Consider the following 16383-nt stretch of genomic DNA (forward strand, 5'->3'; position numbering starts at 1 on the left):
ACACTTCTGAAAGCTTCTCAGGTAAATGACGGAAGTGGCTTCTGTACTTTAGATGTAAACATTTGCCACTACTGAGTGGATGTTTCATGAAGGCAGATTTTTGCTCAATATAAGGAAGAATTTTCAACACAGCATACCAAAGATGCAGTGGGTTGTTGGGTGAGATAAGTAAGTTTTCTGTTATTGAGAGGGATAAACAAAGTAAAGATGATCAACCGTCAGGGATGCAGTGCACACTACATTTTACCAGACACCTCTATGGACTCTTCTATCACTAAGCTCATAAATCTGTGATATCACTTTTTAGTTACTGAAATATGTGTGTGTGTATGTGTGTTTAAAATTTTAACATGAGAAGCAAAGCACTAGGGATATCTAAACCTAAGCTATCTCATAAATCTATCTTAAAAAAAAACTTCACAGAATGTATTTTTGAGACTCCCGCAGATTTAATTGCATGATCTTATAAGCTTCCCTTCTTTATTATTGTATCTTCATTTCCCACTGGAAGGAAGCACTGAGATGTATATGTGCAGATGAAATCTGCAGGAAACAGGCAAAGGGATACTGTATGCTTAAATAACAAGAAATAACCTTGTTGATCTCGGCATGTTGCTAATAATAATGACATAACTGACTTTTTTGTACCCTCCCCATTCAGCCAATGGGGGATCAGCTAGAGGAAATAAATGATCATCCACCAATGAAAATGAAATTATTTTTGAGGTCAGATGAAAGAAACTCAATTGGGGACAGTTTGGATCAGTGGAGCTGAGAGGAAAAATCTATAGTCTGCCAGTCTTTGAAATGTCAAGGGGCATCTAGAATTGTTCAATGTGGCCCAAAATGGAACAAGAAGATGAAAGAGAAGGAAATATAGAAGGGCACCCAGTAGGGGCAAGCTTTATGTCCTCTCAAGATGTCATCAAACACTGGGCAGATAACTACACATTTGTGGATCTTAAAACAGGTTAAACTGTATAAGACATGTAAGAGGATGCTCAAATACTAAATTGACAATTCTATAGATACAAAAGTAGAAAACAGAGTAGTTAAATTATACAATGAATAACCTGACAGAGAGTGAAGATCTAGAATGTTCTCTATTTTTTTCTGTAATAACTTATTGACAATATTGCTCTTCCACTCAGTTTTAAATGCAACCAATTGACATAATGACTCTATATAGTCTGTGTTTCCAAGGAAACAGATGACTCAACCAAATAAAATGACTAATATGCGCTGGGGGGGCGATTAAATTAATTGATTTAACATCAACCAAAAATTGGTACAAAATTAACTCTCTCTATATATAAAGTAGAATTCAACGAACATTATGGTTATTAAGCTAGCAAAACCACCTTGTGTCAACTTATTTCTCCCAAGAAAGTTTAAACTTGGAAAAGTTATAAAGCAAATATATAAATTCACCAATCATATGTGAAAGATGCAAAGTATACAGAATAGACTACTGATTAGGATACTTTTTTTTTAAGTGAATCTAATAAGGACTATACTAGTTTCTGATTAAACATGACAGATAATGTTTGCTGTCATAGACTGGGTTGATGGTTTTGACTATCATCAAATAGGGAGTTACCTGTTAATTACATCTAAACGATCATGTCTATATATTTATATTCCATCAGGTTATTTATCTGATGGCCATTCACAAGAGTGTTGGGAGTAGAGAAGGAAGAATAAGTTTTTCTCCTTGAAAGAAATGCAGGGAATCTTAACCATGAGTCTATGAAAGGGCTTCATCCACAGGGATAAGTTGCTAGGGTGGGAGGTGGGGAGTGGAGATATGGGGAGAAAACGAAAATATGTAACAGCTGAGTTTTGTGTGAATGTGTTTATTTCTGGGGGAGAAGGCCCATAACATTCAACAGATTCTCAAAAAGGTCTGAGAACTTAAAGAAAAATGTTAGGAAGAACTTCTGTCAGCTCAGAAGAGCCAGCTAGGCAGACTCACGCTAAGTGAAAGCCTAGGTGTGTGAGCTCATGGTGTGTGCTCGCCTGTGCCTTTGAAGAGCTGTGGCAGTGACAGGGATTGGAAACTACTTCACTCTGTCCAAAACAAAATTTTCCTTATATTGAGAACATCACTTTGCAATTAGGGTCCAAGTTATTCCATTTTATTCTTCAAATGACTTTGTGTTAAAGGAAGGTCATAGGTACTTTGGACTAAAATGCAAATTTGTGAACTGTTAAGGACCCTTGACCAAGAGAGAATCTTCTCAATGAATGACAATTGCTCCACCTCAGGTAAATTTGCATTTAAATGACAAGGGAAAGGAGTCTATTTAGCTGGGTTTTCTTTATAGTAATATTTTTGGTTTTTATAGATAATCCTATGGGTTTTTTCCTCTGAGAAGGCAGCTATTGATACATAGGAGCTAGTTACATAGGTTTTATAGGGTTGGCTATATGGGGTCAGCCAGACAAGGTCTCTATGCAAGGGCCAATATCTGCACGCCTGGAAACATTCAGATGGTGAACGAATTGTTCAGTGCTCCACTTATGTTTGGCATCATGTAGACAGAGCATCCCTAGGATTTTGAAGACAATGTAGAATGTTGTATAAAACATTTTCAAATCCAGGCTACAATCATCATGGCCTTCTTCATTGATTTTCCAGTAAGTAGGTGCCCAAAGGGATACACTGCTTGTAATGACAAATCCCTGTGAGGTATGACATCCCAAGGTACATGAACATTTGATTAGGGCAGGGTGCTATGAATTAGTACCTCTTTAGACTCTGTAGATGTGCTTTATCTTTATAAAATCTTAATTTTACAGTCTATTTTTTTATCAGTCAAGGGATTTAACAGCTTTTTTCTCTATGACAGCGTTTGCAATTATAATTAAGAAATGTATTAAAACTGGAGTGAATTAATGTGAAAAATGGATGGGGGTTTGGGACTAGAAGAGTTCTCTAACTAGGTATGAAAGACTCAGTCTGAGAAAAGGGAGGTAGATTCCAAAGGAAAGCATGAGAATTTGAAAACTTTTGAGGAATGTCCTTATGTATTCAAATTTCCACTCTTATGTGATCATAAGTGTTAAACGAAAATGACCCAAGACTTCTCATGTGATTTGACTGGTCCTGACTGTGCTCCGTGCATACACATTGCTCCGTCATTGTCTGTATTCTCCCAGTCACTGTTCTTGGTCACTACTTTTCAGGTCAATGAGGTGATGCCTGAGGCAAGAACTGTTTTATGGAAGAGTTTATAAGGTGGCATCAACCACCCTATAAACATAGGGAACATAGGGAAATTTTTCTGGAACATAGGGAAATTTTCAGCCTCATGTCCTGAAGGCATGTGTCAGGGATAAAACTGTCACAACCAATTAGGAGAAGGCTCTATTAGTTTACCCAGGAGAGGGGAAACAGATCTGTCTATCCCTCTTGGGATGGGAGAGGATGTTTTCCTTTTCTAGGACTCCAGGGGACATATATTTGTGCCTTATATCCTTAGAAACCTGAATATTCATTGGAAGGACTGATGCTGAAGCTGACGTTCCAATACTTTGGCCACCTGATGTGAAGAGCCGACTCATTTGAAAAGACCCTGATGCTGGGAAAGATTGAAGGCAGGAGGAGAAGGGGAAGACAGAGGATGAAGTGGTTAGATGGCATCACTGACTCAGTGGACATGAGTTAAGCAAACTCCAGGAGATGGTGAAAATCTTGCCATAGAAAGCTTGCATGCTGCAGTCTATGGGGTTGCAAAGAGTCAGACACAACTGAGCAATTGAACAACAACAATAATCCTTAGAAAGGGAGAAATAAAGATGATTAAGTCGAAGTCTCTTTAGTTGTTATTTCTGTGTAACTCCAAAATATGAACGACAGTGCCAAAAGGTATGAATTCCTTTCAAATGGTGTCAAAATACTTCGTCCTTCAAGAATATTCCTAAAACAGAGTGAGAAAGTCTAAAGATGAATGCTTTAATCATTTTTTCCAATGGATCAGAGCTTTTAAGGATGAAAAAACTAATCCTTCTTCAACTGTTGTGTAAACACAGGTGGCCATTTTCCTTTTGATGAACAGACCACTTCAAAAGACTGGACCTGGAGAACTTAGAAAATGTAGTTTTTGGCTCTGACAACACCTACCTGCTAGAAACAATACTATGTATTTTTGATCAGTCTTTGTCGTGGGCAGAGCAGGGGTTGAGTGACTTACCTGAGCATGTGACAGAATGGAGCTCCACATCAGCGTCAGGAATGCACTCAGGGAAGGCCACACATACAGGCATGTCAACGCCTCCTGGTTCTCCAAAGCAGTGCTCAAGGGTTTCTTCAAGTGGGAGTAGACATGGTGACCTATGTCTGTGGCCCTATTCCTGCATCTCAGCTGGGTACTACAATATGGCAACTGCATTTTCTGTTCCTTCATGCAATGCCTTGTCTGTTCCTGTTATCTCATTCTTGTTTTTACCTTATCCGCTAAGCAAACACAGAGATTAGAGGAGACTTACCTTAATTCCAAAATACTAACGGAGTTTCCCGAGGGAAATATTCGCCTTACAAAATTGAAGTCACCAACATACACACTACCATCAGGGCCAGAAGCTAAGGCAACGGGAGCGAAGAGTTTGTTGTTGTGGGCGGGGCCATTGCAGTTGGTGCAGGCTACGCTCCGTTGGTGTCCATTACCCATGATGGTTGCTATGACTGGAGGCTGCTGGGAAATGAACATATTTTCTCCATTCCCTTTATGTATGATTCCTAGATCCAAGGGGGAAAAAAAAGAATTAAAAAATAACCACACCATATTCTCAGCAATATTTTAAATTCTCTCTCATTGTTCAAAGCAGGAAGGAGCGTTGGCTTGCTATAAAAGAACCTGAGAGCGAAGCACATCACCCCAGCTTTTATTTAACTGCACAGCTACAACAAATGGCAGCATAACACTTTGCCTCAGTTTGTCCATCTATGAAATGGGATAATATACCCAGTCCCTTTAATGTTGATTCTAAATGCCTCAATAAAGTGTTTAATGACAAACTTTTAATGATTTCCTGTTCACTTTGGGCTCTCTGAATCATCTGTGGCTGGTTTTCAATCTCTGACTTTCTTCTGATGCCTGGTGCACATCTGTCTGACTTCAAACCACCTGCTCTATACAACTATGAAAAGGGAGGATCAGTCAATTTTAATATTAACCTAGCAGAACACAATCAGAAAGGTAATCTACTTTGGTAAAAAGAAATCATACTACTAGAATGCACTTCAAAGATAAGAGAAAAGAACTTGAATGTTCCCCTCTTTTGGACCATATCTCACTATCATCAGTGCAGGAAATAAAAGATACTGACTTATGAAACTGCTGGAAAGTACTCTGCAGTCATTTTCTCTGGGAAATCTCATCCATTCTCATGACTTAACTCCCATCTCTCTACGTTGAAACTTTTCTCCTGTCCAGAGTTCTCACCTGACATGCAATTTCCTACTACATTTCTTTACTTGGCTGTCCCGCTGGTACCCCAAACTCAACAGGTTTAAGACTGAACTCAGTAGGCAAAACACTCTCTGACATAAATCACAGCAAGATCCTCTATGACCCACCTCCCAGAGTAATGGAAATGAAAGCAAAAATAAACAAATGGGACCTAATTAAACTTAAAAACTCTGGCACAATGAAGGAAACTATAAACAAGGTGAAAAGACAGCCTTCAGAGTGGGAGAAAATAATAGTAAAGGAAGCAACTGACAAAGAATTAATCTCAAAAATATACAAGCAGCTCCTGCAGCTCAATACCAGAAAAATAAACGACCCTATCAAAAAATGGGCCAAAGAACTAAACAGACATTTATCCAAAGAAGACATAAAGATGGCTAACAAACACATGAAAAAGTGCTCAACATCACTCATTATCAGAGAAATGCAAATCATGGGGGTCATTAAAGGAAACTGAACATTGAACCCTTAAAAAAAAAAAAAGAAATGCAAATCAAAACCACAATGAGGTACCGTCTCACACCTGTCAGAATGGCTGCGATCCAAAAGTCTACACACAATAAATGCTGGAGAGAGTGTGGAGAAAAGGGAACCCTCTTACACTGTTGGTGGGAATGCAAACTAGTACAGCCACTATGGAGAACAGTGTGGAGATTCCTTAAAAAACTGGAAATAGATCTGCTATACGACCCAGCAATCCCACTGCTGGGCATACACACCGAGGAAATCAGAAATGAAAGAGACATGTGTACCCCAATTTCATCACAGCACTGTTTACAATAGCCAGGACATGGAAGCAACCTAGATGTCCTGGATAAGAAACCTGGATAAGAAAGCTGTGGTACATATACACAGTGGAATATTACTCAGCTATTAAGAAGAATGCATTTGAATCAGTTCTAATGAGGTGGATGAAACTGAAGCCTATTATACAGAATGAAGTAAGTCAGAAGGAAGAACACCAGTACAGTATATTAATGCATATATACAGAATTTAGAAAGATTGTAATGATGACCCTATATGCAAGATAACAAAAGAGACACAGATATAAAGAACAGACTTTTGGACTCTGTGAGAGAAGGCAAGGGTGGGATGATTTGAGAGAATAGCATTGAAACATGTATATTACCATATGTGAAATAGATGACCAGTCTAAGTTCAATGCATGAAACAGCCAGTGCACTAGGACCACCCAGAGGGATGGGATGGGGAGGGAGGTGGGTGGGGGTTTGGGATGGGGGACACATGTATACCTGTGGCTGATTCATGTCAATGTATTGGCAAAAACCATCACAATATTGTAAAGTAATTAGCCTCCAATTAAATAAATTATTTAAAAAAAAAAGAAGAGAAAGAAAAAAAGACTGAACTCATTATTTTTCTGTACTGCTCCACCCCGCAAACCACGCTATTTCTCCTATGTTCTCTGCTGATCTTCTGAGTGGTATCACCAGGAATGTATTTACTCATGTTGGGAATATGGGCACCACTGTGGCTCTTCTTTTCCTCATTCTTTAGCCCTAATTAATTACTAAACCCCCACTATCTCCTCAAATATATTGAACCAGTTCTATGGTCTCTGTTCTTACTACTGCTGCTTTAGTTCAGTTTTTCTTAACTTCTTAGTTTCTTGGTTTCTGTGTTTACCCATCTCCAAACTATTGTCCATATTTCTGCCATAAAGGTTATTTCATGTTGATATATGGCAAAAATCAACACAATATTGCAAAGCAATTATCCTCCAATTAAAAATAAATAAAGATTATTTCAATATGTAGATTAAAACCTTTCAGTAGTTCCATATCCTCTATGGCAGCAGTCTCCAACCTTTTTGGTACCAGGGACCAGTTTCATGGAAGACAAATTTTCCATGGATGGGGGCGAGAATGGGGGGTGGTTTTGGGATGATTCAGCGCATTACATTTATTGAGTTTGTTGAGCAGGAGGCAGAGCTCAGATGTAATGTGAGAGATGGGGAGCTTCACTCTGTACAGGAGAAGCTTTATTCGCTTGCCTGCTGCTCATCTCCTGCCGTGCGGCTCAGTTCCTAACAGGCCACACACAGGTACTGATCTGTGGCCCAGGGGTTGGGGACCCCTGCTTTATGGGATAAAGGGCTCATTTCTTATGATTAAGCCATACAAAGCCCTTCATGATTTGGCTCTTGTCTCCTTCTTCAGTCTCCCCTCTCATTACCCTCTCATTTTTATCCTGAGTTTCAGCTACAGCAAACTATGCACAAGTATTTTCACACGCTTCTGTTCTCTGCTTTTGTGTTTTGCCGGTCCCTCCATCCTGAATGCCCTCCTCATTTTGTTTGCTTGGGAAACTCTAATCTAGCCTCCAAAGCTCAGCCCAGTTCTCCTTGGATGCTCTGTCCAGGAAGAATTTATTATTCCCTCCTCTGTGAGTATGCACAGTTTCTTTTCCATAGCTCTATTATGACACTTGCCACATGTAAGATACAGTTTTCATGACTTCTCTATCTTCCCTATCACAACATGAACGCCTTCCTCTGTCTTACTCTTTTCTGCATTTCAGTGCCAATCCCTGTGGCCAAGTCATTAGAAGTGCTCAATAAATGTTGGAAACAGGCTTTGAGTCTCTTGTAGTTTCCTTGTCCAAATCCCAATGATTTTGAGAACCTGCTGAGCCTGGGCAGAAAACCCAAGGAACAAGTACTGCTATGCTAAACAGCTCAAGTCTGCCCAGAATGAGCCAGGGCAGGTAAAAAAAATCCATGTGGTGAGAAGACATGCCAGTGTGTCAGGCTGTAGCAGCTGACAGCAAATGAATGAATGCAGCTATCCTGTCCAGTCTTATTTTTTCGCCTATGACTCCTGCTATCTATCTCCTTGGACTGCCTGTTATTCTCCCTAAACATTTCCTGAAATGTCTCCCTTGGTTTTTTTCCAACTTTTGGTCCCACAGTCCTACAATAGAAACCATTGATCACTCTGAAATAGGAATGTCACTGGCAAAAATTAAGAGGGTAAAACATGCACGAAGCCATGGCACCAAATATGAACCTGGAAACAGAAATGCCATACTTCTATAGGCTTTAGATTTCAAATCTCAAGTAATTTTACTTTCTTTCCCAAGGTGATTTCTGGCTATTTTTTTCCCCCAACATATCTGCAGGAGCAGCTATGAGCTTATGCCCCAACAAATTGCTCTTTTATTGCAGAACCATGAGATAGATATCTTGAGGCTCACTACTTTCTTATTAATTTTATTAATAACTTTATTAGGCACTGAAGAAATGTCTCAAGATTTAGAATAGTTAATTAAGTTAGATTAATAGGATAGAATTTCATTTCCCCCAAAACACTTAATTGCAGTGTGATCAGTATCACAATTTAAATGAATTGGGAGAAACTGAGTGAGAACTGGCATGATAGTTGCACAACATCATTGAAAAGAAATCTCCTGATAATCGCTCACTGAATATCCTACCAATGAGACTATGATATGTTCTTCAATAAATGAGGAAACCAATTGTTTAGCATGTCAGTATTTCAGCAATGCACTACAGGGTATATCATTCAAAAATATTTCCAATTATTGGCTTGGGAATACCAGATTTGCTATTAACATCTATTTTCACAGATAGATATCCATTTTTTATATCAATATAATGATATAGTTAACAATTACCTTCAAAATGACATGCTATTACCAGGCTCCTGGCAATTTAAACACTGAAGATGGCTATTCTAAACCATTCTTCTAAGCCTGCAATTCGAAAACTCCTCTTTTCTATTAGAAAGCCCAGTACTCCATCAAATAAGAAGAATGATTAAAGGAAATAAAACATAAGGCAATGTACTTTCTGATTACATCTCAACAATTGATGTCTTGCTTTCATGCAAGGTACTAAAGTGCCCGTGTACCGAAATTACCATTCCTGTTTAAAGCTGAAGCAATCAAAACAAAAATGGGCAAACCCCTTTTGTATTGCCCTGGAAAAATAGATCATTTTGAAGGGTGTTTTTGTTGTTTCAAGAATCTGTTTAACCTTCCATTACATAGAACCGGGGCATACCATCTAGCAACAATGATTTAACACCAATTCTTCTGCAAAAGGTTGCTTTGAAAACATTTGTTTATGTTCCTGGAAATCTTGATCAATTACTGCTGCCTCCTTTCCAGTTTATTCTGCCACACATGCTCATTTTGAAAACAGAATCAAATGATCCAGAGACTACACACATTATTTATAGGAAGGCCAACTTCCTGCTAAGGATTGGGTGTTTTGTTTACAGTTAACAAAGAAACCCCACTGGCTGGGGGCCTATGGCATATTTTCTCCCTCAAGTTTTCCTTTTCTCTGCCAAAAAGTCAAGTCTGTTGTATAATAATTTAAGCATACTTCTAAACACATGACTCATATCCTCCTGTTACCTTGCTCAGAACTTCTTTTGAAGCTTATAAATAAGTTTGAAATACAATTCCCCTTGGAAGCCAGTGGGTGGTGCTTTATACTGATTTCAAAGAAGAAACAATTTTTCAGGCTTATGAACAACAAGGGACACAATAAATATTTCTCTTAGGACTTGATTGAGAGGATATAAACACAAACTGGGAGACATGCCAATGTGATCAATGGAAATTTACTTTCCCTCCCAGTAAAACCATTTGCCAAAAAACTACTGGCTTATCTTGGAGGTTAAGTTAAAGGAGATTCTTGATCTATTTCAGACAGATGACTACACCCAATTAGAACCGTGGATAGTTTTTTTCTAATAATTTAAAATACTCAACTGGCATAATTTTAAAGAACTGATTTATCTTAAAAGAAATAAATATGTACTCTCTGCAATCACTAATAAGATGTATTTTGAAGGAATAATATTGAAAAACACAAGTTCCTAGTTGGTTTTCTTTGTTAATTTCAGTGAAAGTAAGAACCATCTTGATGTATCAGACATAATATTTGGAAACAATGCTCAACAACCAATGGCTAATTGTCAGGTAAATACAATTGCTGCAACTGAAATGACAAATGGTCTGAAAACACTTCCTGCTAGAAACTACCCACTGCATAATGATTTTGGAGGCAAAGAAAAACTGCAGAATTGAATGGCAGCAGACATCCAATTTAATTACAGGTGTCTTTTTAACCAGTGAGAAGAAATTGGGGGAAGATAGATTCTTGTTTCTAATCTGCTATCTGTCTCAGATCAAAAAAGCAGGGTGCCTAAAGAGTTAGGCTCTGGCCTTAATCAGTCAGAAAAGACTGTCTGACCTGACCGGGGAGAGTGCGTTGCTTTCTAATTGGTCCTCTCAAAGCTGCTCCTTCACACTCATCATTCCTGCTTCTAAAACTGCCTTTGTGGGTAGGGTTTAGACTCCCAAAATGTCCCAAGAGAGGTGCTGGTATCCAAGGGCAGGCTGAAAGGCAGTGGCAGTGCTGGCTTCAGCCCTGTTTCCTGGCAGGCATGACCTGTCCTGTGTGTGTGTAGGCACGTGCCTACAAATGAGTTGATAAAGATAATATCAACTCACCCTTTGCGGCCCCAGGGACCGGTTTCATGGAGGACAATTCTTCCAGGGACTCGGGGGAGAGGGGGAATGGTTTCAGGATGATTCAAGCGCATTACACTTATTGTGCAACTTAATTTCTATTATTATGACATCAGCTCCACCTCAGATTATCAGGCATTAGATCCTGGAGGTTGGTGAGCCCTGGATAAAATGAACAAATCTTCCTTTAAATAAGTCTGTCTTAAGTAAGGTTTCTTTCTCAGGATAAAATTCTCAGAAACAGACAAAGTAGATTTAGTGGGGCTGGGGTGAGTACCAGGGATCTTTTGGAGTGATAAAAATATTCTAAAACTCTGTGGTGGTGACGGTTGCAGAACTCCACACTTTACTAAAAATTATTGAAGTATACCCTTAAAATGGGTGAATTTTATGGTGTATAAATTATACTTCAATAAAGCTGTGAAAAAGATTCTCAGAAGTAACTTGATACCTATTACCCTAAACATGAATTACTGGTGGATTAGAGGTGGAAAGAACACATTTGTGGAAATCAGGGGGGCCCCCAAAGCCAACTTTCTGAATGGCTTCCATCTGTTCTGAATTTTTCAGCCTCAAATGGTAAGAGAATATAGGACTGGGAGCACACAGCTGGGGACTGGCTCGATTGAGGTCATTCCCACTTTGTGTTTAATGTCAATGACAGGCATTTGAAAGAGACAATCCATACCAGCCAATAAAAGTGAGTGGAAAAGAAACGGCTGCTTAAAATGTCAAACTCTTTCAAATCAAAACAAAAAACCTAATAATTTAATAACTGGCATCTGCCCTTTTATTTTTATACTTTTGAAACTGTGATTCTCCTTTTGACAACAGAAAAAGGGTTGACATTTTATATCTGTGCCTGAATCTTTGCTCTTAAACAAGCAAACAGTTGGAAGGGGAATTCAGAGTCTTCCTTGAAAGAGGGGAAGGACATGTAATGGGAGGCATATGGCAATGGATTCCTTCACCTTCCAGGGTCCTACACTGGAACTCTGGTCAGTGGTCTCAGGCTATGGTTGAAGCAAACCTGGTTAGCTTAGGTGATCAAAAGTTCCTAGCCTGTGGGGCTGGTCGGCTTGGCTGATTCAACTACAGTGCACATGAATAAGACCAGAGGTGTGTTTATAAAATGGATCTCTTAGCCTTGGTCAATTCATGGCCTTAAAAGAGAACCCTGCTTTAGCCAGCTGTTTCACAAAGGTCAGATGGATACAAGGACGGAAGGGTATAGTTGTCTCAGTACGTTCACATCACCAGTCCTGGAGAAATTACCCCAAGACAACATCTGACTAAAGGCTGCTCAGAATCTGCCTCTTTAGATGAAAAGGAATATGATTTCACAATGAAAACTTACCAGCAGATGTTCAAATGATGCTGGGTGGAAACACCAATGATAGGTTTCCCAGCAAAAGGAGGTGAAGGAACTTGGATGAAGCCTTTATAACCAGGGGAGCAAAATCAGTTTGTCTGAGAGAAGCACGGGCTAAGGGCCACCTGTGGTCTCTTCTGACTTCACATCGAAATTACATACTAGGTGACAGTGACAGCAGGAAAAGTGATCCAAAGAAGGCAACGACTGAAGATGAGCATGTACGGATTTCCACTGCTTGACCTGCTTTTCCTAAGTCCAGGACTCAGGAGGCTTAAAACTAAGTCAAGTCTGGAGCTGTACTCTTTCCCCAGATTCTTTCTCTTCTTCCCTGTGTTCCTCCTACCTCTTTGTCACCACTATCCATTGCTATCCCTTTACTCTATCCCTTGCTTCTTACTACATATACTGACATTTATACAGATAAAAAAAAAAAAAAACTGGTGTAGAGAGAGTACATGGCTCTGGCCACTTACTGTGAGCCCTGGGGGAAAGTCATGTGACTCAGCCTTGGATTCCTGACCTTTTAAATGAGGTTAAGGCCACACCGCAGGGTTGTTGTGTTTAAAATGGGACAGAGTTCACTAAAGTCCATTGAAAACTGTATGGCACATATGATGCATTAATTCTAAGATGCTTCCCATTTTAACATCTCTGGACTAAGCATGTATCTTGCAAACAATGTGTGTCATTGTTTAACTGGCAGTATTTTCCATAAAATAATGGTATACTTATAATCGTGGGCTTTCCTTGTAGCTCAGTCAGTAAAGAGTCTGTCTGCAATGCAGGAGACCCGGGTTCGATCCCTGGGTGGGGAAGATCCCCTGGAGAAGGAAATGGCAACCCACTCCAGTATTCTTGCCTGGAGAATCCCATGGACAGAGGAGCCTGACAGGGTTGCAAGAGTCAGACATGACTGAGCGACTAATCACACACATACTTATAATCAATGGTATTTTAGATCACATGAAATACAGCAATTATTATTCCAATTGTTAAAAGTTGGCTACAAGGTTGGATAAACTGGTTAATCATTTGGGCCAGAGCAGTAATGATAGAAAACTTTGTGAAGAGGTCTCACTTGACTAGCACTAATTTGAAATCAGATGATTGCATTTGAAAAGAAATATAATGTGGTCATCTCTAGGTGGTGGAGTTATAAATAATTTTTTCCTTATACTTTTCCAAATTTTATGCAGTAAATATTACATATATATGTATATAGCATTAGGAAAACAATATTAATGAATATTTTAAAATGTGCTTACCACTTTGAGGATTCAAAATATGATGCTTATTCAACGACCAGCCTCCTAGGTTAGAAGCATCCATCTCGAAACCTTGTAAGATAACTGTCCTTTTCTCCCAGAGAATAAAGTCTGGGCACATTTCATATTCATATCCCACAGACACTGCAAACAAAGAGTTAATAATGCTTTAGAATGTTTAAAAAGACTTGCTTCTTTTTTGGCAGTAGTTGATAATTCTCTGGATACCACATTTGCTATTGAATTCTGATTTGGGTTGAAATTTGACCACTAATAAAAGACAATGGCCAGCTATTCCAGTATTCTTGCCTGGGGAAATCCCATGGACAGAGGAGCCTGGCAGGCTACAGTCCACGGGGTTGCAAAGAGTCAAACAAACACCACTTAGTGACTAAACAACAACAACTACCTTTTACCTTTTGGAAGCACTGGGCAGCCAAAAATGACCAGTCAGTGCATATTGGATACATACATGAATGAGTGACTCACTGAGGCTGTCATTAGGTATGTTTTGGACATCGAGCTTCAGTATGGGCTTTTGGGTAAAAGGCTGTGTTGTAAAATTGAAGAAATAAGCCCTCTGAAATCTTAAGCTGTGGTGATACCATTTCTTTCTTTACCTTTGTAGAAGAAGTGCAGGGAAAGTTTCTTCTGATCTCTCTGGAGTGCAAAATACACTTAGGAAGTGGGCATTGGAGTACGGGGTCACTTATACAACACCTCACTACACATGAGGCTAATAAAAATCAATTCACCCATTTTATTTTCTTCCATGCTAACTGGCCTTTAGTTTGCTGAGAAGTCTGAGTTTGCTTAGAGTGTTACAAGCCATTCGAGTGTAAATTCCACTTTGTGCAGTTAGATTTTGGTTTCTAACCAACGGGACATCACCCAACATTTGGCTTCAACCCTCCTGAAGCACAGATGTTGTACATTAAGCTGGGAACCCCAGTATGCCGCTAAAATGGGAAGTGCAGAATGGCCCAGCGTGGGTGTCTTTGCTCTACTGAAACATGCAGAACTCAAGTAGACCAAGACCCAACCATCTTCTCAGTTGGCAAACGTGCTTACCTGTTGGAACCCCAGAGTTCTGATTCTTGAGTTTAAAATGCTTTGTGTCCTCATATTGTTCTAAGCCTGAGACTATCAGCTCATTACACTGCATACTTCGAAGCTCCTTTCCCCCTTTCTGGCAGCTTAAAATATCCCTAGCTGGTTGTCTGCCCTTCCTTTTGAGTACCTGACTCTACCTGACTCTTCAGATGCCCCTGGAGAACTCACTTATTCTTTGGTCATCTGGTTATGAAAACTGGTAATGAAAATTATGTGCTAAAACAATGCCAGCACAATAGGTTCGAGGTGGAAAAATTCAAGCAGACAAGTTTTGGATTTTGACATTAGGTGAAAAGAGGCAATTTTAGTCCAACTGATATACGTGTGCATGTGTGTGTGTGCACAAGGGCTTCCTAGGTGGCTCAGTGGTAAAGAATCTGCCTGACAATGCAGGAGACGTGGCTTCAATATATGGGCTGGGAAGATCCCCTGAAGAAGGAAATGGCAATCCATTCCAGTATTCTTGCCTGGAAAATCCCATGGACAGAGGAGTTGGTGGTCACAGAAGAGTTGGATCTGACTGAGCAACAGTAGGCAAGCATGTGTGTGTGCAAGCACAAACATAGATAAGCCAACTCCTTATGATTGTGAATACACACTCGCTAACTTTGGGGGTCATGTGTGGCCACTGTAAACCACAGACTGACTTCTCTTTGTCTCTGCTCCATCTAAGCTTTAACAGGGATCAGGACCATCTTCATGGGTGTATGACCTGTGCAGTCACGCAGGGGCCTCTGCTTAGAAGGGCCCCACCCTTGGCTTAATGCTCTGCTGTCACTGTCTTGAAATCCTTAATCTATTTTAAACAAAGGGCTGGGTATTTTGCTTTAACACTGGGCCCTGCAAATTATGTAGCTAGTCCTGATGGGGATGTTGTTCTACCCTGCCATCAGCTGGTGAGGACTCTTGGAATGCAAACTTATTTTAGTATTAGCCCTAACCAAGCTCTATTAGCAAGGCAGATCAATGGGAGCAGGAAAGACTAATGACAAAATGGAAATGATTTCTAAGAGGAAATTAGTTTGGGATCATCTGTGTCAATGGTGTTCTCTATGAAGATGGATAGAAACAGAATTTCAGCGATGCCAAGGATCTCACAGGTAATCTAGTTCAGGTTACACATGTGGCATAAATCATTGCTGTCTACAATCTCCTTAATATCTTATCATGGCCCCAGTGCTTTGCTAAAACAACTCTAGTGGAAAGAGTTGATTTTAGTCCTAAGAGTCAGAAAACACTTTAGTTTCTGGGTCTGCGATTAACAGGCTGTATGGTCGCAGGCATATGATTCTCCAACTCTGTTCTTCATTGGTAACAAAGGACAGGGGGAGAGGATGGACTAGAATTGGTGGTTCTTAGACCCTTTTGAATCAGGGAACCTTTTGTTATGAATGTGATCAAAGTTATGGATCTTTCTCCTAGAAAAATACATATGCACACAAAATTTTGTATATAATTCTAGGGGGTTCACTGACCTCCTGAAATCTAAATAAAGATATCAGATTAAAGACTGCTGTACTAGACAATTCTTTTTCTTTTTTTGGGGGGCCACATGTCATGTGGTATCTTAATTCCTCGACCAGGGATTAAACCCGTACCCACTGCAGTGGGAGTTCGTGGAGTCTTAAC

At 39.7% G+C, this 16383-nt stretch overlaps 1 protein-coding gene across 3 annotated transcripts in view; it reads right to left on the reverse strand.

Annotated features, from left to right (window-relative positions):
- The window catches only part of TENM1 (teneurin transmembrane protein 1), a 911501-nt gene that overhangs the window by 119811 nt on the left and 775307 nt on the right, over positions 1-16383 (reverse strand). For all 3 annotated transcript variants that reach the window (XM_061409574.1, XM_061409573.1, XM_061409572.1), the window contains 2 exons: positions 13642-13785; positions 4492-4741 (listed from right to left, as the gene is read on the reverse strand). In XM_061409574.1, coding sequence (XP_061265558.1) covers positions 4492-4741; positions 13642-13785 — 394 coding nt within the window. The remainder of the gene's footprint in view (positions 1-4491; positions 4742-13641; positions 13786-16383) is intronic.

The sequence above is a fragment of the Bos javanicus genome, chromosome X (genome assembly GCF_032452875.1).
Source record: "Bos javanicus breed banteng chromosome X, ARS-OSU_banteng_1.0, whole genome shotgun sequence".
NCBI lineage: Eukaryota > Metazoa > Chordata > Mammalia > Artiodactyla > Bovidae > Bos > Bos javanicus.